Source organism: Bos indicus x Bos taurus, chromosome 11 (assembly GCF_003369695.1).
Source record: "Bos indicus x Bos taurus breed Angus x Brahman F1 hybrid chromosome 11, Bos_hybrid_MaternalHap_v2.0, whole genome shotgun sequence".
Classification (NCBI taxonomy): Eukaryota; Metazoa; Chordata; class Mammalia; order Artiodactyla; family Bovidae; genus Bos; species Bos indicus x Bos taurus.
The window spans coordinates 48,479,770-48,500,928 of NC_040086.1; the positions used below are offsets into that span (position 1 = coordinate 48,479,770).

Below are 21,159 nucleotides of genomic sequence, written 5' to 3' on the forward strand. Positions count from 1 at the left end.
TCTGTGTCTCTGACCCCTGATGTCCCCCCACCCTGTTTCCAGTTTGAGGACTCTGCTGCAGCTCAAGTGGCAGCGCTCTCTATGCGACCCGGGTGAGGCCGTGGGCCTGCTGGCCGCCCAGAGCATCGGGGAGCCCTCCACACAGATGACGCTCAACACCTTCCACTTTGCCGGCAGAGGCGAGATGAACGTCACCCTGGGCATTCCGAGGTGGGCTTCAAGGGTACACAGGCAGGGTCTGTCCAAGCCTGCTCCTGGGAAGGAGGGGATTTCATTAGAGTGTGAAAGTGTGTGTGTGTGTGTATAAGTGAGAGTGTGTGTGTATGAATGTGTGTGTGAGTGTGTATGAATGTGAATGTATGTATGAATGTATGAGTGTGTGGGTGAGGGTGTGTGTGAGTATGAATATGAGAGTGTGGGTGTGTGTGTATATGAAGTTTTGAGAGTATGTGTTTGTGAAAGAGACAGGGTCATCAAAGCGGGGGTCAGGGTTGGAATTTCCGGAGCCCAACTGGTTTCTGCACTTGGATCCATGCCCAGGCTTCTCAGCATCTCCATTTAGCTCTCCACCAACTCCTGGATCCCAGTTTCCTGGAATGCTTGTGAAACTGCAGGCTCCCGGGGTCAGGCCATCTGGTTGCCTGGCTCTGGGGGTACCACTCACCTAGAACAGAATCCAGAGGGACCCTGGCTCTTCAGGTCAAAGTGTGCACCCTGCAGGATGATGGCTGCTGGGTGAGAGGAGAGAACGGAGATCACGCTCACCTGCCTGGCCTGGCCGCTTTCTAGCTGAGTGACTCAGGCTCCTCAGCTTTCTCAGCCTTGGGGTTTGTGGGGAGGAGGAGGGCAGGGGCCGCAGGGCAGTCTGGCCAGGCTGGCTCACTGAGCCGTGGCTGAGGCCTGGCTGTGGTCCTTGTGCCTAGTAGGAGCGCTGCAGACACTGGTTCCCTTCCTTGCATCTCTCGTTTGTTCGGTAAGCCCTTAGTAAGCACTGTAAGTGAGGCATAGGTGACAGGGAGCAAGAAGACACAGCCCTGTCCTTGAGGAGCCCATGCTTCAGTGGAGGAAGCTGACTGCAGAGTCCCTTGCTGTCACATACAGGGCCAGAGCAGGGACACCCTGATCAGCTTATTTCCTCCTCAAGATCCTAAGGTCCCTTGCAGATCCTGAAAGAACTCCAGCATGTTAATGAGAAAGACTTTGCAAAATAGAGACTCCAGGTGCTGCTTTGGCTCAGATGTGCCCTTGTTCCATGACAGGTTGCGGGAGATCCTCATGGTGGCCAGTTCCAACATCAAGACGCCGATGATGAGTGTACCTGTGTTCAATACCAAGAAAGCACTGAAGAAAGTGAAAAGCCTGAAGAAGCAACTCACCAGAGTGTGTCTCGGGGAGGTAATGATCTCCCTCAGACCCGGCTGCAGGCGTTTTCCTGTGTCTCCTCCATCCATCCTCCCATCCAGGAAGAAGGGCCTTTGTCAGCTCTTCTGACTCTGGGCTCAGACTTCACCAGTGAGAGAGGCAGGCTTCCTCTGCCAGGTGCTGAGCAGGGGTGGGTCAGGAAGCTTTAAAAGTAACCACTGGTTCTGCAGCACTCTTATGTGCCTTACAAATAAAGATACTTTCTTGATTAACTTACCAGCTCTACTGGAGCCCTCCCCCTGCAGCCTCAGGCCCTTCTCAGGAGGTGTGACCTACAGGGCGGGGGTCCCTCTCCCTACCCTGAGAGGGATCTACATTAGTAGCGCTCATTTTAAACTTTGGCTCATGGTCCCAGCCCCTGTGCCTGCAAACTCAGTGTTCCCACTTATAATGCTCAGTCCCAGGCATGGGGCACACCGGGTCCTGTCTGTCTGCTTCTAGGTGTTGGAGAAAATTGATGTCCAGGAGTCCTTCCGTATAGGGGAGAAACAGAACAAGTTCCGGGTATACCAGCTGCGGTTTCAGTTCCTGCCGCATGCGTACTACCAGCAGGAGAAGTGCACGAGGCCCGAGGACATCTTACACTTCATGGAAACCAGGTCAGGACTCAGGCCATTTGACTTTGGCACGTTCTTATTGTATGACTTTGTCATCAACCTCGAGGGCTCCTGGCCAGAGAACTCCCAGGGCCTGAGGGCTCTTTCCCAGATGATTCGCTCAAGGCAAGTGTTTAGGAAAACAGGAGGTCCTGCGGCCTCATCTGGCTTGTGGGTGTGACTCCATTGCCCTGCCTGCCTCCTACTCTCTGGCCCATGAGTTTCATCTACTCATATTTGGAGGATTTAAGGTGTAGGAGTACATGGACCATAAAGAGAACAGAACTTTATCAGAGGGATGGTGCTGTGATGTCAGACCAGCATGTGGTGTTCATTTCTGACATGACGTGGTTCTTAATACATTTATATTCTGTCAGGAAGGAGCCCTGTGCTAACAACATGCTGCTCTTAAACATAGTTCTATAATTGGGATTAACCTCCAGCTTTTTAAAATAATTTTATTTATTTATTTTGGCTGTGCTGGGTCTTGTCATGGCGCAGCCTTTTGTCTAGTTGCCCCAAATGGGGGTTACTCTCTAGATGTAGTGCAGAGGCTTCTTATTGTGGTGGCTTGGCTTGTTTTGGAGCATGGGCTGTAGGGCACTCGGGCTTCAGTAGCTGCAGTGCATGGGCTCAGTTGTTGTGGCTCCTGGACTCTAGAGCACAGGCTCTCAGTAGTTGTGGCACATGGGCTTAGTTGCTCCGAGACATATGGTATCTTCCTGGATCAGGGATCAAACCACGTCTCCTGTCTTGGCAGGCAGATTCTTTACCACTGACCCACCAGGGAGGTTCTACCTCCAACTTTTTATGGAAAAGATCTGGTTCCTTTCTGGTAGGGAGATTGAGCATCCATTTTTCTCTCAAGTTCAAGTCACTGTTAGACACTGGATAGCATGGGCCACAGTGCTGAGTGCCCAGGATTTGGAAGGGGTTTCATATCAGGGCTGGTGCAAGCCAACAAGAGCCAATAAAGCACTGCTGACTTGCCACCCGACCCTGGATGGTGGAGCGCAGACTCAAATGGCTGCGGGGTCGGCAGGTAAGAAGGCCGGTGAGGCATTTGGGAGCCCCTGGCCAGCTGGAGAGCATGTCATCTGCCTCGAGAGGGCAGGAATGTGGGCCAGGGTGGCCAGACCTTCTGATTCAAAAAAAGTAATAACAAAACTACCTCTCTTTTTTTTCCTGTCTTTGGTTGTTTTGTGTGTGTGTGTGTGTGTGTGCTTGCTCAGTCGTTTCAGTCATGTCTGACTCTTGGCGACGCTATGGACTGTAGCCCACCAGGATCCTCTGTCCATGGGGATTCTCCAGGCAAGAATACTGGAGTGGGTTGCCATGCCCTCCTCCAGGGGATCTTCCCAACCCAGGGATCGAACTCACGACTCATTATGTCTCCTGCATTGCAGGTGGATTCTTTACCACTAGTGCCACCTGGGAAGCCCTTGTTTGCTTTTACTTTTATAAATTAGTCTCTAATTTGTAAGCATTTACAGCTAATTCATATCTTTGTAAAAGCCCGTTGAGGCTCAACTAGACATGTTAACAGGACTTGGCCACGGACCCCTGGCCCCTGTCTTCAGTCTGGAACAGCCCTCAGGTCTTCCAATGCTACTCTGAATCAAAGAACCAAGGGCAGGGTGGAGGCAGGATGTCCATCCACACAGTGATTCCACAAATATTTGCTGAGTGCCGCCCACTCGCAGGGCAGTCCTGGGGTAGTGTGGCCAGGAGGGAGCGACTGTCTTGCCCAGGCCCTCTTCTTCCCTCTCACCTGAAGACCTGGGCTGGCTGCAGCCTGGCCCCACTAAGCAGGTGGCGTATAGGACGGCCAGGGTTGTTTAGATGACCTTGGATGTGAGCTCAGCCCTTTGGATGGGGGAGCCGGCCGGGCTCTGGGGAGCATGTGCGTCACCCCTCGCCAGGGTGGAGGAGGCTCATTCTGTCAGGAGTGCTCTCGGGGTGCTGGGTCATGTCGCAGGAGACCGGACGCCAGCTCAATAATTAACTGGGAGGAACACCTCTCCCAGCGTGCCACGTGTTTGTGCTGGCCAGGCAGCCCTTGTCTGAGAAACGGGAATTAGGATCATGTGGCCTCTTGAGAATTACCGAGAGCGGGCTGATCGGCCCTATTTCCATGCATCTCAGGTGTAGGCAGGAAAGTCGCATGAGGTGTGCACCATGCTGTGCCCAGAGTTCTTTCTCTTTATATTCACTTGGGGGATTGAAAATCCATCACTGTTTAAAAATTTCTTCTTGTTAGGGAGAACCCTGACTTCTCTTCTCAGTGGTGAAATTAGTCGGCTCCTTAGTCAGCTCCTACTTGGCATTTGGCTAGAGTACTTAAAGAGCTGTGATAAAGCTATGGGCCCTCGCCCTTGGTGAAGCTACTCTGTGGCTTGGGCAGGCAGGGTTCAAGCGAGAGAGCAGCATCGGGGGGTGAGTGGTTGGGCTGCCTTTGCCAGGCCTGCGCTGTGCAGGCCCCATGCAGACCATGTGGGGATGGGAATGTGCCTTCAGAAGGGTGACCACTCCCCCACACACACCCCCAGAAGCTTTTTCTTTTTTCTTTCTCCTTCTCCCCTTTCTCATCTCTCTCCACCTCTTTTCTGTCTCTCTTCCCTTTTCCCCTCCCTTTCTTCCCTTCTTTTGAATCATGAAACTTTACTTTCTTGACTGCACTGCGTGGCTTATAGGATCTTAGTTCCCCAACTGCGGGGATCGAACCCACAGCCCCTGCAGTGGAAGCATGGAGTCTCAACTACTGGACTGCCGGGGAAGTCCCTCATGAGACTCTTTTTCCATAAATGGGAGAGAAAAAAGATAGAAACACATGAGGTGCTTCCCTAATGGAGACAAATAAGCCATGAAGCTCTCCTAAGTATTCCTCCTGGCACCCATCCCTTTGGGTGTGTGTGGAAATGATTCAGAAGGCAGGCTGGGGCTGTGAGGTGGGAAGAATACTGAGCTCAGAGGCAGGAGGTGCGTTCCGACGTCCGGTCCCCAGCTGTCACACCAGGTTGGCTTCTGTGAGACTGACCCTGCACATGGCAGGTGGTGGAGCTGTTGGTAGGCACCTTCGGAAACAGCCGAGAGTCATGTTCCCTTTGGTAATTAATTCATGTGGGAGGGAGGTTTCTCCGCTGCTGCCCCCGTCCGGCTCCACCTCAGTTGTCACATTCTGACAGATGGCACGACCTTCACAGAGTGATCACTGTGGGCCTGTGGTGACTGACTGCGCCCTGACTCTGGGCATGTGGCGGGAGTGGTCCCCACAGTTGCAGATGAGGTCAAGGCCCTCGTCTGTCTCTGTCTAGACTCTGGCAGAGCAGAGACCTGAACCTGTCCTTTCAGAAGCATCTCTTCCTCCCTCTCTTCCCAGTTGATTTTATATCTTTCTAAAGTCAAGCTGGGCATCTCCCTATCTGGCCCTCTTGTTCCTGTTCCTCCTGCCTGTTGACCAGGCTTTTTCCTGGATCAGTGGGTAAGGAGCCTTCCAAAGGCAGAAACCTCAGCCAAAACCATGTACAGCTTTAAAAACTTGAGGCGGCGGGGTGGGGGTTGGAAATTGGGAGGGAGAGTAGCAGTCTGTTGCTTTTACTGAACAAAATAGTAAACACGTGACCGTCTCACTCCTCCAGTTAAGGTGCTGAGTGCCTGTCGTTTCATCCTGGCTTTGCCCCCTGGGCTGGCACGTGGCCGGCACCTCACAGATGCTCAGAGAACACAGGCTGGCTGGCTGGGCAGATGAGGAACTGATAGTTTGTATAATTAAAAGCAGTCCATTTGGTGTGCTGTTATAGCCTGACTCAGAAGACCAGCAAGAGGATATATGAAGACAGGAGCAGGGGACAGGAGACAAGGTGGGCGACGAATAGATAACCCAGGAGGAGGGGCCGGGGAAGGCCTGCTGGGCTCTTTCTGCCTCGCGTTAGTCCTTTTAACTTCCTTTGGTTCTAACCTGTCAATGGGCTTCCCTGCTGGCTCAATGGTAAAGACTTTAGCTGCCAATCGAACCCATGGGTCGGGAAGATCCTCTGGTGAAGGAAATGGCAACCCACTCCAGTATTCTTGCCTGGCTATCGACAGAGGAGCCTGGTGCACTACAGTCCATGGGGTCTCAAACGAGTTGGGCAGGACTGAGCAACTAAACAACCACCACCACAGTCTGTCGACGTGCTTTACTCCCACAAAGTACGTTATCACTGCCTTGGAGACTCTGATAAGCTCTTCCACATCTTAGCTCTCTCATCAAATTGTCAGGGCTCCCACACCAAGGAGACAGAAGTTGTCAGCCCCAAGCACTTTCTGGAGATGCGGTAGGTGGGCTGGGGGCAGCCCTGGCCCCAGCCTGGGTGCCCCTCCTACTGAAGGCTCTGCTGTACTGGTTAGCTGGCCCCACACGGCACCAACAACTGTCACTTATTGAGCAGCCAGCCTGCCAGGCCCCATGACAGATTTTGGTGGACGTGGGGGTGTTTCTGATCCCTAAAGCAAGATTGCATGACACCCACACTTTCCAGACAAGAGAAGTAAAGTTCAGGAGATCATCGGTGGTGATTGAGGCCATGCCCCCTGGGAATGGCCCAGGAGACCATTGGTGGTGATCCAGGCTGTGCCGCCTGCGAATGGTGGAGCACACTTTCAGCCCTGCCTTTCTGATGTACCGTATGTGCCCCCTCAGCCCAAAAATAGCAAGAGGGGAAAAAAGTGAGCCGACTGGAGAGGCAAGGTCTCTGTCTCCTGAATCAGTCCCCAGCATCACCTCAAGTGGGCGAAGTCCTTAGAGCACCTTATCCCCGCAGTGAAGGAAGAGTGGAGATGCTGGTACTGAACGGGGCTGCGGGGCTTTCTTCTAATTTTAGATTCTTTAAAATTCTGATGGAAGCCATCAGGAAGAAGAACAGCAAAGCATCAGCTTTCAGAAATGTGAACACGCGGAGAGCCACCCAGCGGGATCTAGACAATGCTGGCGAGTCCGAGAGGAATCGGGTGAGCAAGTCCCCTGGGGGCCCCTTGGGGACCATGACAGGGAGGTCCAAGGCTGGGGCCCCCTTAGGGTGGTGACTCACTGAGTGTGCTCTCCTGGGATGGCTCTGTGACTGTTTTCAGTGCTCCTTGCACTCCTTCCTAGGGTTGGCCCCTCTCTCTGCTTACCTTGGCTTGTGTGTGTGTGTGTGTGGCCACATAGCATGTGGGGTCTTAGTTCCCTGACCAGGGATTGAACCTGTGCACCCTGCGTTGGGAGCATGGAGTCAGTCTTAACCACTGGACCACCAGGGCAGTCCCTTACCTGAGGATTTATCTGCTGCTCTGAGAGCCGAGAAGCAGTGTTTCCTTCTTGGGTGTGGAGGGCCACGACAGGGACCTGCCACTGGCAGCCACCCAGGGCGGCCTGCCTCGCCCTGGGTGCGGGCCCCAGCTCATCCGTCTGTCTGCTCTCAGGGCCCCCTCTCCTCTGTAGGTAATTTTTTTTTATCCTGAGGATAGACTCAAAGTAATGATACCTACTAGACTTTTGGAAGTTTTTTTATCTGTTTTCACTGGCTCTGGCTTTGGCTTACCTAGGCCAGATAAACTGAGACTCACAGAGTACTGGGCAGGGACCAGAGAGGCATTCTGAAGCAGGGAAGTTGGGCTTCAGTGATGGAAAAGGAAGGAGCCAGAGGGAAGCCATTGGAGGCAAAATAATCCAGAAATGATGATACCTTATCTGGGTCAGGAAGATCCCTTGGAGAAGGGAATGGCAACCCACTCCAGTATTCTTGCCTGTAAAATTCCATGGACAGAAGAGTCTGGCAGGCTACAGTCCATGGGGTTGCAAAGAGTCGGACACAACTGAACGACTAAGACATACATATATACATCTGCCCAGAGATGCAGAGGCAGTGTGGAGCCAGCTCCCTGGGTCTTGTCTGGGCCAACAGTTGGCTGTTCTCTGCTTGGATGGGGGTGCAATGAAGACTGGTCCCATCCTTTTCCAGCTCCGTGATTTCAGCTATGACACCTCCTCTCTCTGGGTTTGTCTCCTCATCCCTAAAATGAGGATCTGGCCTAGACAGAATTCCAGGTCTCCTGCCCTGGAGTCTACCAATTGGAATGTCTTTGGAAGGCTGCCCAGTCTTAATTCACCCAGGAGGAGATCATAAAGAACTAGGTGCCAGGGTCAGGAAAAATGAATAAATATTTAGTTTCTAAAATGCCAAGGTAATTCTTTTCATCTCCACCCAAAGCATAAATACTTGGAACAATATTAGCACCATCTTCTTTTAATGACTTGGAAAGCCTTGGTACTTTTTTTTTTTTCTTCTTCTTAATACAAGGTTTTATGAGTGGTATGTGTAAAGATTTAGGCTGAAGAGAAGGAAGTATGGAATCCAGGGGTGGGTAGGTGGGTGGAAGGGATGTAGATGGAATTGGGAAGGTGGTAGGTACTGTGTGATGAATAGGTGGGTGAGAGGCAGGTGAGTGGCTGGGTGGCTAAGTAAGGAGACAGGCGGGTGGATGGGTGACCAGTACGGTGCATGGATAGATGGCTTCACCAGGCACGTGGTATTGGAGCTCATCTTTCTCTTCCTTTTCCTGGAACCCCAGGGAGAGCAGGAGGGCGACGAGGAAGAGGAGGGGCACATTGTGGACGCTGAAGCTGAGGAGGGAGATGCTGACGCCTCAGATGCCAAACGCAAGGAAAAACAAGAGGAGGAGGTGAGGGGCCTTTGGCCGAGGTGACACCTCTGTCACACCTGAGGGCTGCCCTCCCTGGGTGTGTAAGGACATGCCTCTGCATCATGCTGGAACCATGGGGAACCTTGAAGCAAAACCAGTCTGCCAAACACAACCATTCGATGGAGAAGGTGGTGTTCGTGGGGTGACGAATAGACAGGAGCCGGCCCAGGGCTGCCCTTAAGGACTGGCTGTCCCTGTACCTGAATCAAATTGGGGGACCCCAAGGCCTTCGGGAGGGAAAGTCAGGCCACCTTCTGTCTTTACAGAAAATGAGTCCTTCCCCTTCCCTCTTTCAGTCCTTTACCACCACGATTGCTGCTGGTATGGAGGGGCCAGTAGGGCTCCCAGGTGAGAGAGCTAGAGGTGGGGCACACAGCTCCGAGGAGGGGGCCCTGGGACTGAGGGGCTGGTATCCCCAGGGGGCAAACAGGGCAGAGGCCAGGCTGATAGAGCCGGTGGGGCTGGGGTCAGCCAGCAGATGAGAGCTCTTCTGGGGGTGGGGGGTGGCACTTGTTCTGCAAGGTCAAGTTCAGGTTGCTGGTCGGGCCCAAGTGACGTGGCCTGCATTCCAACCCTGCCAGGTCGACTATGACAGCGAGGAGGAGGAGGAGAAGGAGGAAGAGGAGAAGGAGGAAGAGGACATTCAGGAGGAAGGGACCGGCCTCAAAGAAGGCGTTCAGCAGGAGCAGGAGGAAGGCGGCTGGGCCCCCGAGGAGAGCTCGCTCCCCGGTGCCCCCCTGACGCAGCCACAGAAGCGAGCCCGAAGCCGGGAGCCCCAGGGGGCCGAGGCGGTGGAGCGCCGGGCACAGGCGGTGCGTGAGTGCCATCCGTTCATAGAGGACTACCAGTATGACACACAGGGCAGCCTGTGGTGCCAGGTCAGTACCTGTGAGGGGGTCACCAACCCCAGATCACAGCCCCCTCTTGGGCCCGCTCACTCTGACTTTCCAGTAACAGCCTGTAGGGGTTTGAGGCATCAGGCCCTGAAGGTACTTTCATGTGGGAACTTCAGGCCTCAGTACAACCCGTGTGTTGATGCACATCACAGAGGCCGGCAGACACTGTGTTCCTCACACCACCTTTCTGCCTGGTACCACTTCCAGGATTGCAGTGTCCCTGGAAGGCTCACTGGTCTGGATGCCTAGACGTCTACACATACACTGGCTTTAGTCCTTTCCTTTGATCCAGTTCAGTGATTCGTAAATGGTAGCACAGATATGAGTCATTGACCAGAAGTACACGTACAGAGGGATGTGTGTTACACTTTGTGGTCATTGAAAGGATATCAAGGGTGATGTTGAGTGGAGCTCATGTTGAGTGGAGGTGAGTTTCACCAATGACATCTGTGAAAATGGATGGCGCTCTGCTGTTTTCACCTCAGTCTGTGGGACCGGACATGGCTGCCGTGTGGTCATTAAGTCAGCCCACGTTCACATGCCAAGTCCACCGCCTGGCTTGCCCCAGTGGGGCTTGGAGGGGTCTCTCAGGGACCCTGAGTGGTGTGGGGCTGGGGCAGCCCTGTCTCCTGGCTCAGCTCCCCTTCCTCTTGCAGGTGACGCTGAAGCTCCCTCTCATGAAAGTCAACTTTGACATGAGCTCCCTGGTAGCGTCCTTGGCCCAAGGAGCCGTCATCTATGCAACCAAGGGTATCACAAGGTGCCTCCTGAATGAGACCATCAACAGTAAGAATGAGAAGGAGCTTGTCTTAAACACAGAAGGCATCAACCTCCCGGAGCTGTTCAAGTACGCCGAGGTGCGTGTCTCCTCAAGGTCGCGTGCTGATGGGTCCTCACACCAGCTCAGGCTCCAGCCGCTCTGTCCTGGCCCTTCCTGGGCTATTCACGCTTCTAACCCACGGTTCCCAAACCAAGTCTGCAGCCTAGGCCACCTCTTGGGGATCTCCAGTGCACATGAGCCTGGTTAAGATTCGCAGAACGAAACTTGCTTAACTTTACTGAACCCAGAGTTTCCCAAATTAATTTGCATGTAGTTTCTTTTCTTGGAAATTGAAACCTCCGAACATAGACTTGTAAGAAATAGTTATACTGAGTGCTGGCTGGGGAGCTGCTTGGTTTATCTGGTGAAGGGGGACCTGGGCCCCACCCAGCAAAGTCCTATGTATCCTGTTCCCCCTGCTTCCCAAGCACACCCATCCTTTCCTCTGAGCTCTCTGTTGCTGCTCCCCAGTTCACTTCATCTCCCAGAACCTTCTGAGATGCTCTCAATCCCAGGCACAAGTCTTCCCCACTGCATTCCAGAGTTGCTGGGACCAGCCCGCTCTTCCCTTGTCTGCACTAAGCTGGCAGGGTCCTCCAGCCTCACACACATCCTCCCACACTGCCCTGCACACGCCCCACCTCTGCCCAGAGCCTTTCACCAGCTGCTTCCCCAGAGGACAGAGCTGGAAGGGCTCAGGCCTCCCTAGCGTCAGCTACTGACAGGGCACACTCAAGTCATGCCCGTGGGATTTGTCTTAACAAGGCCAGGTGACCCGCCGGGGTCTGTGCTGTCTCCTGTGGGGGTGACATGCCCTAGCACACAGCCACTGTGAGCCCCTCCCCGGGATGGCTGAATTGGAGCTTCAGGTCCCTGGAGAGGCCTGGCAGACCCCATGCCCGGCGAAGGAAATCGAATCTCTGCCAGGGAACTTGCCTCACCTACCAGCAGAGCCAGGTCTCTCTGTTACATAAACAAACACCTTTGTTCCTGACTCTGAAAGTGGATAGCGAATCATCTCCCGGCCCTGGCTGATGGTGAGAGAGACCCTGGGCCCAGCCAGCATGCTGTCAGCCGCTCCGCCCACACCATTCCTTAGGCTAGTCCTGGGCCACCTCACGCCCACTTTGTCATCAGCTGCAGCCAAGGCGGCAGCGAGGCCCTGGGGTGGGACATGTCCGCGGGAGGGAGCAGAAGGCAAGGCCCTCCACAACATCCTCTCCCGCCTCCCCCAGGTCCTAGATCTGCGCCGTCTCTATTCCAATGACATCCATGCCATGGCCAGCACATACGGCATCGAGGCCGCACTGCGCGTGATTGAAAAGGAGATCAAGGACGTGTTTGCCGTATACGGTGAGAGGGGATGCGGGTGGCAGGCAGGAGGCCCCGGGTGCCGGTCTAGACCGTCAAGGAGCTGAAATATGGGTGCAGCGAGGGTGGAGCCCACGGGACCCTCAGGCCCCATGAAGAAGGGTCCCTGTGTGTCGGTCCTGTCAGTCCCATCCCCAGGGCCTCCCCACCCGCCACGTGTTTCTGATCTTGGCCTCAGAGGGAAAAGGGAGAGTCTCTTCCTCGCCTCGCCTTCAGGATTTCAGTTCCCAAAGGCACGCAGTGCTGTAGCGGCTCATGTCCTGCAGGGCTGCTCCCCATGCTGCTAGAGGCAGTTGTGATGCCCGGGGACACAGGGCTGCCCACTGAGGTCGGGTCAGAGAGCTGAGTGAGTAGGTAATGGAGCCGGGTCGGGGGGAGCCCTGGAGTTAGGTGACGCTGCTCCCCCCTCTCCCCATCGCCTCTTCACTACTGAACCCCCATCCTGCTCTTGCCACCCCTGTGACAGGCATCGCCGTTGACCCCCGCCACCTCTCGCTGGTGGCTGACTACATGTGCTTCGAGGGTGTTTATAAGCCACTGAACCGCTTTGGGATCCGGTCAAACTCCTCGCCACTGCAGCAGATGACGTTTGAGACCAGCTTCCAGTTTCTGAAGCAGGCCACCCTCATGGGTCAGTCGTGGGCACGTCCTTGGCCTTCCCCACCCCTGCCTGAATCTGTTCTGGGCAGACAAGGCTCATCCCTCAGGCACCCTTCCACAGCCTCGCACGTTGGGGAGAGCTTGGGCTGTCGGTACAGGAAGCGCTGGTGGGTGGGCACCGGACTGGAAGGCCACCTCTGCCTTTTGGAGGAGAGGGGAGGGTCTTCCTCTCTTCAAAATGCAGAAGCAATGTGGCCTCGTTCCCACCAGGCCCCAAGCTTCAGGACCACCCTCGTGGCTCTGGAGGTGCCCTAACCACCAAGCCTCTTGCTGAGTGCCCCCAACACCTGTCTCTTCCCCTCCCATCACCCCCAGCTATACCTTACAAGCACTCTTGTGTCTCCCAGGATCCCATGACGAACTGAGGTCCCCATCAGCCTGCCTCGTGGTCGGGAAGGTCGTCAAGGGTGGGACCGGCCTCTTCGAGCTCAAGCAGCCACTAAGATAGTGCCCCCTGCGCACCAGCCCGCCCGTCACAGGAGAGAACCGGGAGACCAGAGTCCTGGGCAGTTCACAGTGATGGCGCAGGGCCTGGCAGTGACTTTGGGGGTCCAAAGAGCAGCTGGCCTTTGAGCTGGACTGAGATCACCTGGGAAATGGATGAGTTGCTCATCCTCACCCCTTCCCATCTCAGGATGTGAATGAAGTCCTTACCAGATACCCCCCAGACCCCCTAACCCCGGCTCAAAGTGGCCGGACCTCCCCCTGTGCTGCAGGATGCCTCGGAGGTGGAACCGCCAGACACCCCCAGGGTAGGGAGGTGAGGTCTCAGTGCTGTGAGCAGCCAGTGACTGCAGGCAGGCTTCCTGGGGGCTCAAAACGGGCAGAACACTGCTGCCCCTTGGCCTGCTTCTGCTGGCTGCACCAGCCGCTGGGGACAGAGTTCCGTAAGAGTCATTCCTGAGGTGCTCTCTCTGGACCAAGCACAGGATGGTAGAGACCTCTCCCTACCCACTTTCTATGCTTGGGGCATGTGGCTTCGCACTCCAGATCAGCCCTGCGCCTGGGGCAGGCCTCTCCGGGGCCCCAGCAGCTCACCCCCACCTGAAACCCTGAATCCCCAGCCGGGCTGCACTGTTGGAGTGAGTTGCCTGGCTGTCTTTCCCTAGCTCTGCTCTCAATCCAGCACTGAGGCCTGTGTCTCTCTATAGGCTCTGCCCGATCCGGGCCTCCCTTGACCTCTGGTACCAGCAGCATGGGGCCCTGGCATGGACAGAAAAGTCAGAGGACTTGGACCCAGGCTTTGTAGAACCAGAGGCTGTTTCTATTTTTGTCTAATGTTATTCCAACTCAGGCTGAGTAATAAACATCACTGGAACCAGCCATCGGGAGGAGAAACATAGAAAAGACTTCAGGCTTTTGGTTTTGTTCTTGGCTCTTTGGTTTATGGTTTCTGTGTTGTGATTTGAGAGCCCACAACTGGAACTACTCAGCGCAGTCACAGCTCAGGTTCCTCTTCCTGTTTTTTTGGCAGAGGGTGTGGAAGGAGAGCTCAGCCTTGGCAGCCTCCCCGTCTGACCCCAGCCAGTCCCTGCCGTGTCCCCCATCCACAACCAGCTTCTATCCCTGAGGCCAGGGGAGCAGAAGCCGGTGGGAAGAAGCGATGGCTGGGCTGGGAGGGGAGGCCTTGTCTGAGAAAAGTGACCACACTACTCCCTCCAGACACATGATGACCAGACTCAGCCTGTGTGTCCTGCACTGGCACCTGGGGAAAGCTGGCAGAAACAGGACTCACCTGGGATTTCCCTGACGATACTGTGGTCAGGATGATACGCTTCCACTGCAGGGGCCACGGGTTCATTCTCTGGTTGGGGAACTAAGATCCTGCATACCCCACATGTGTGTGTGCTCAGTCGTGTCTGACTCTTTGCAACCCTGTGGACTGTAGCCCACCAAGTTCCTCTGTCCATGGGACTTCCCAGGCAAGAATACTGGAGTGGGTTGCCATTTCCTTCTCCAGGGGAGCTTCCTAATTCAGGGATCGAACCCGAGTCTCTTGCTTTGGCAGGCAGATTCTTTACTACTGAGCAACAAGCATTAGTCTAATATGAGCAGGGTTGAGAATCGCCAACTTATTAGAATAAGCCCTGGGTTGTGCCAGGTCACAGACAGCATCCCCTCTAATTGGTGAGTTGACTTCTTCCACGTGAGTCAGACAACTGATTTCCCCACAAAGATCTTAAGGTCTGCATACTTGCCCTCAGGAAGCAGGTGAGTATGTGTGTGTGTGTATGAGATGAAGCTTTCATGGTGCCAAGAACACAGTGTGGTTCAAAGGACACCTTGATAGGCTCTACCTGGAGCCTCAGCAAAGAGGTGGTGACGCTTCTGGCCAGAAAGCAAGAGGTTTGTAGCTGCCTCCCAGCCCAGCACATCAGGTCACCTGCTTGCTCAACTTACAAGTTCCTAGCAGCAGGGCTCCTGCAGGGGCAAGAGGAGGGGACATGACCAGGAAATGTTTCTAGAAGCAGCTCTGAGAAGTTCCTATTTAAAAAGCTAAGCTTGAATTACTGAAAGAATCGTGCCTTGAGTTCTTTAAGCAGCTCCTTGCTCCTCCCTGGAGAGGTAGTCAAGAGCTCTGTTGAGTTCATACAGCTCTGGTTTGCTCGCAGCCCCAGGGAGAGGCCAGAACCTGGTACCCGGGAACAGGGCTGAACACCTCAGCTCACCTGGGCTGGGCTTGGTTGTCCCTGGAGCTGCTCAGCGCTTAAGCAGTTGCCCCTCTTTCCCTCTCCCCTCATCCTGCACTCACCCAATCTTTTTTTTTTTTTTTGATGTACTATCTTTCCATGGGTATCTTTTTTTTTTTTTTTTTAAGAAAGAGGTGGCAAGCTTCCCCAGTGACTCAGCAGTAAAGAATCTGCCTACTGATGCAGGAGACTTAGGTTCAATCCCCGAGTCAGGGAGATCCCCTGGAGGAAGAAATGGCAACCCACTCCAGTATTCCTGCCTGGAGAATTCCAAGGACAGAGGAGCCTGGCAAGCTACAGTCCAAAGGGTTACAAAGAGTCGGACACAACCAAAGCAGCTGAACACAACAAGTTGTTTGTTTTTCTGACTGCATGCCGGCATGCAGGATCTTAGCTCCCTATTCAGGGATCAAACCCATGCCCCTTGCAGTGAAAGCTCAGTGTCCTAACCACTGGACTGCCAGGGAATTTCTGCATACATGCAATCTTGATGCTCACTGCACCAGGCTCCCAAAGATACGGGAAGTACACAGGCCCTGCTTTGACTGAGCTCAGGGTCTAGGGCCCCAAACTGACAAGCACATGTGAAATTCAGCCTGTGTGACCCAGCCAGAGGCTGAGGAAGTCACGAGGCATTGCATGAACATGCACCCTGCCTCCCCCCTGCTACTTGGGGTGAGGCCCTCACCCACGCAGCTGGCTTTGGGGAGAAGCCAGAGTGGGAAAGAGAAGTGAGGAGGCAATCGGGTGCCCAGAAGCCAGAAGGGAGGGGAATGAGAATCAGCAGTCCAGTCATCACTACCCTTCTCATGCACCCACTCCCAGCCCAGCTCCCCCACTTTCTCCCTCGATGGTGCAGCCCCCCAGGCCTTTCTTTGCAAGTGGTAAGTCAACCCTGTTCAGAGGTCAGGCATCCACTGACCACTGCTTTCCACACTGGCTGCCCAGCACTATTATCTCAGGGAGCCAAGCCAGCCAGAAACCACAGGCCTCGGGTCTTCTTCTCTGATCCATGGTTCTTGCCTGGAAACATGAACTTGAAGTGCTGGTATATTGAACCAGTCAAACCTCAAGAATGGAGCTGAGCAGCATGGCTGCATTTCAGGCAAGAAACTGAGCTATGAAATCGGACTCCTCCTGGAATCTTGGGACCTCAGCTGGCCTCTTTGTGCTTTAGTTTCCTTATCTGTAAAACAGTGATTAAAATTAAATCTGTTTATAAAAGCTCATGTGGCTATAAATGTTTACCTATATAGCAAGTGGTTTTCTAAGTGGGAGTGAGGGACAGTTTTGCCCCCTGGACATTCGGCCATGTCATCTGTGGTCATCACAGCTGGAGAGCAGGGGGTGCTACTGTTACCTAGTGGGTTGGGGCCTGAGATGCTGCTACATCGCCTACAATCCAAGGACAGTAAAGAATTACCCCTCCACATTCTGCTTGCTGGCGGGCTTTCCTGGTGACTCAGTAAAGAAGCCCCCCTGCCAATGCAGGAGACTCAGGTTCAATCCCTGGGTGGGGAAGATCCTCTGGAGGAGGAAATGGCAACTCACTCCAGTATTCTTGCCAGGAGAATCCCATGGACAGAGGAGCCTGGCGGGCTACAGGCCATGGGATCCCAAAAGTCAATGAGGTCGCAAAGGTCCATGGGGTCACTACTGAGCCCATGAGCACATTCCCCTGGGTGGCCATGCAGAGGCACGGACATGCCTGGAGTTACCGTAAAAGATGTGAACCAGCCAGAGTTCATCAGAGCCCTGGCAGCCTTCCTCACAAAGTCCAGGAAGCTGAAAGGTGGATGCTGTCAGGCTGGCCAAGCATAAGGAGCTCATTCACCGTGGTTCTACACACGAGCTGCTTCCACAGCACGGCACCTGTACTTCCCAGGTGGTGCTGAGGTGGTTCCATGACCAACATTGCTAGAGAAATGCTGCCTGACCACTTCAACCCCGAGAGCAGGTCTCGCCAGGTCCTAGCCCTGGAGGGCCTGAAGATGGTGGGAAAGGACCAAGACGGGAGCTGCAAATGGACATGTCTAGGACAGAGAGATCTGAACAGAATAGCCAGACAGGTGGCTTGCGTGAGTGCAGAGTGGCTTCAGTTGTGTCTGACTCTCTGTGACCCTATGAACTGTGTAGCCCACCAGGTTCCTCTCTGTCCATGGAATTCGCCAGAGAAGAACACTGGAGTGGGTTGCCGTGCCCTCCTCCAGGGAATCTTCCTGACCCAGGGTCTCTTGCATCTCCTGCTTTGGCAGGTGGGTTCTTTACCACTAGCACCACCTGGGAAGCCAGGTGGCAGCCGCAAACAAGAAGCATTACAATAGGGACTTCCCTGGCTGTCAGTGGCTGCTGCTGCTGCTGCTGCTAGGCCGCTTCAGTCGTGTCCGACTCTGTGCGACCCCATAGACAGCAGCCCACCAGGCTCCCCCATCCCTGGGATTCTCTGGGCAAGAACACTGGAGTGGGTTGCCATTTCCTTCTCCAATGCATGAAAGTGAAAGTGAAGTCGCACGGTCGTGTCTGACTCTTAGCGACCCCATGGACTGCAGCCTACCAGGCTCCTCCGTCCATGGGATTTTCTAGGCAAGAGTACTGGAATGGGGTGCCATTGCCTTCTCCGGGACTTCGCTTTCCAATGCAGGCAGTGTGGGTTGGATCCCTGGTCAGGGAGCCTCCAGGCCAAAAAAAACCAAAACATAAAACCAAAGCAATATTGTAACAAATTCAAGAAAATAAAAATAGTCCACATTAAAAAAAAAAAAGCTTAAAAAGAAACATTGCAACAATTGATACTGGGTTAATAAACTGCTTGATTCATAAAAGGAAAAACTGCACTTCCGGGGTGGTCCAGTGGTTAAAAACCCACCTGCCAATGGAGGGGACATGGGTTCGGTTTCTGGTCCAGGAAGATTCCACATGCTGCCGGGCAACTAAGCCTGTGCCGGAAGTAGAGCCCGTGTGCTGCAACTACTGAAGAGCTGAGAAACCCTGCCTCCTACACATGTAAGGGGGTGGGGGTGTCAGGGGGTAACATTGTTTCTTTTACAAAATGGAATCATTTAAATTTTAGCCACTCTGAGAGCCAAACAACAGCATCTCATTGTTACTTTAGTTTGCAATTCCCTTGTTATAATTCTGAGCATTTTTTCACAGGTGTGTTGGCTAGTCTGATTTGCATTGTGAGACTGTCTATTTGTATCATTTGCCCATTTCCTATTGGTTGGTTTCCATTGACCTTTACTGTCAATTTTAAAGGACTCTGATTTCTTACAGCTATATTAATAGATAAACTTTTGTCAGCTGCATTACTTCCCCCACACCCCAAATTAAATGAAGGAGATAAAGAAAAAGTGAAAGTGTTGGTAGACTCTTTGCCACCCAGTGGACTGTAGCCCGCCAGGCTCCTCTTCTGTCCATGGAATTTTCCAGGCAAGAATACCTGAGTGGTAGCCATTCTCTTCTCCAGCATATCTTCCCAACCCAAGAATTGGGTCTCATATACTGCAGACAGATTGTTTACCATCTGAGCCACCAGGGAAGCCCGAATGAAATTATACAGACCAAGAACTCACCACCATGTGGTTAAGGAGATTCACTGCTGGCTGCATAGAGCTGTGCTCACTTCTTGTCTCTAGTTAGGACAGCTGGTCATCTTCTGAGGTACAGAGATTGACAAAGCAAGTTCTCCCTTGTGAGGGACTAACAGGAAATCTCCACATGTGATAGCATTTCCATGATGCTGGAGAAACCATGGTAACCGCAGAAAGTTTCTGAGGTCAGGAGCAGAGCGTAGAGAGCCCTGCACTCCTGAGTGGCTGCTCTTAGCTGGGTTCCAGGTACAGACACCACTCTCCCCTGCATCTCACCCAGGGTGGTGAGGGATGAGGCTATGCTGCTCCTTTCATGGCAGCGCTGCACAGTCAACACACAGAAGCTCGAGGATGCGAGCCAGGCTGCCGGCTCGAGAGTCCGGGCTCCCGGGCTCCACACTGTGCCCGCCCCCTCCGCTGGGGCACTGGGGAAAGGGTCTCACATCGGAGGAGCTGGTAAATGTGAGGATACCACATGCCTCCCCAGGCCAAGGAGCACCCCTCCTGAGTATGCCTCCTGGGCGTGTAGAAGGGACAGCCAGGTCTGGAGAGGGGCTCCTGTGCTTTGCCTGGCTGGGGAACTGGCAGCTCACAAGATGAAACTGGAATGAATAAATGGCCAGCAGCCACCTTAAGGAACTAAGAACCCCAATCTATGGCCCAAATCAAAGCGGAGGTAAATTTTTTTAGTATTTATTTTATTCATGTATTTGTCTGTGCTGGGCCTTAGCTGCAGCATGTAGGATCTTCCATCTGTTGCTCCTTGTTGCTCAGTTGCTAAGTTGTGCCCAACTCTGCCACCCCATGAACTGCAGCATGCTAGCCTTCCCTGTCCTTCACCATCTCCCAGAGTTTGCTCAAACTCATGTCCATTGAGTTAGTGATGCCATCCAACCATCTCATCCTCTGTCTTCCTCTTCTCCTCCTGCCTTCAATCTTTCCCAGCATCAGGGTTTTTTCCAGTGAGTCAGCTCGTCACATCAGGTGGCCAAAGTATTGGAGCTTCAGCTTCAGCATCAGTCCTTCCAATGAATATTCAGGACTGATTTCCTTTAGCATTGACTGGTTTGATCTCCATGCAGTCCAAGTGACTCTTAAGGGTCTTTTCCAGCACCGAAGTTCAAAAGCATCCAGTTGCACCATGCAGGATCTTTAGTTGTGGCATGTGGGATCTAGTTCCCTGACTAGGGATCAAACACGGGTCCCTGCATTGGGAACTCAGAGTCTTAGACACTGGACCACCAGGGAAGTCCTTGGAGGTAAATTTTGAAGAGTTGGAGAAATATATCATGTGTGTTACTGGAAAGAATCTCAAAACCTGGGCGCGAGCCCTTGGCTGCAGAGGAGAGCAGTGCCAGGTAGCAAGGATTCCTGCGGTATTATCTGGTGTGATCCCCTCAGTCCAGTGGCACTCATCCTATCCACCCCATTTCATGGCTGAGGAAATAGATCTAGAGAAAGTGAGAGCAATGCTCTGGGTTCAGCGAAAATTCCAGGGAAGATGCCCAGGTCTGGCATCCTTCTTGGAGCTGAGCCTCTGCACATACATCTCCTGGCAGTTGGACCATAAAGAAGGCTGAGCACCAAAGAATTGATGCTTTTGAACTGTGGTGCTGGAGAAGACTATTGAGAGTGAAAATGTAGGCTTTAAAACTCAACATTCAGAAAACTAAGATCATGGCATCCAGTGCATCACTTCATGGCAAATAGATGAGGAAACAATGGAAACAGTGAGAGATTTTATTTTGGGGAGCCCCAAAATCACTGCAGATGGTGAGTGCAGTCATGAAATTAAAAGACATTTACTCCTTGGAAGAAAAGCTCTGACCAACCTAGAAAGCATATTAAAAAGCAGAGACATCACTCTGCCAACAAAGGTCCATCTAGTCAAAGACATGGTTTTCCAGTAGTCATATATGAATGTGAGAGTTGGACTATAAAGAAAGCTGAGCACGAAAGAATTGATGTTTTTGAACTGTAGTGTTGGAGAAAACTCTTGAGAGTCCCTTGGACTGCAAGGAGATCCAACCAGTCCATCCTAAAGGAAATCAATCTGAATATTCATTGGAAGGACTGATGCTGAAGCTGAAAGTCCGATACTTTGGCCACCTGATGGGAAGAACTGACTCATTTGAAAAGATTCTGATGCTAGGAAAGACTGAAGGCAGGAGGAGAAAGGGATGACAGAGGATGAGATGGTTGGATGACATCACCAACTTGATGGACGTGAGTTTGAGCAAGCTCCAGGAGTTGGTGATGGACAGGGAATCCTGGTGTGCTGCAGTCCATGAGGTTTCAAGGAGTCGGACATGACTGACTGACTGAACTCACTAACTGAGGATGAGTCTTAGGTTCTATTGAACAGATGGGTTTGGGATCTCCTTTGAAAAT

At 53.2% G+C, this 21,159-nt stretch overlaps 1 protein-coding gene across 1 annotated transcript in view; it reads left to right on the forward strand.

Annotated features, from left to right (window-relative positions):
- POLR1A (RNA polymerase I subunit A) overlaps positions 1-13,838 on the forward strand; it is an 85,759-nt gene extending 71,921 nt beyond the window's left edge. The window contains exons 25-34 of the mRNA XM_027555523.1: positions 43-210; positions 1,260-1,395; positions 1,864-2,021; positions 6,881-7,007; positions 8,610-8,720; positions 9,323-9,619; positions 10,294-10,494; positions 11,693-11,810; positions 12,295-12,459; positions 12,836-13,838. Coding sequence (XP_027411324.1) covers positions 43-210; positions 1,260-1,395; positions 1,864-2,021; positions 6,881-7,007; positions 8,610-8,720; positions 9,323-9,619; positions 10,294-10,494; positions 11,693-11,810; positions 12,295-12,459; positions 12,836-12,936 — 1,582 coding nt within the window. The 3' untranslated portion in view covers positions 12,937-13,838. The remainder of the gene's footprint in view (positions 1-42; positions 211-1,259; positions 1,396-1,863; positions 2,022-6,880; positions 7,008-8,609; positions 8,721-9,322; positions 9,620-10,293; positions 10,495-11,692; positions 11,811-12,294; positions 12,460-12,835) is intronic.
- Positions 13,839-21,159: the final 7,321 nt, after the last annotated feature.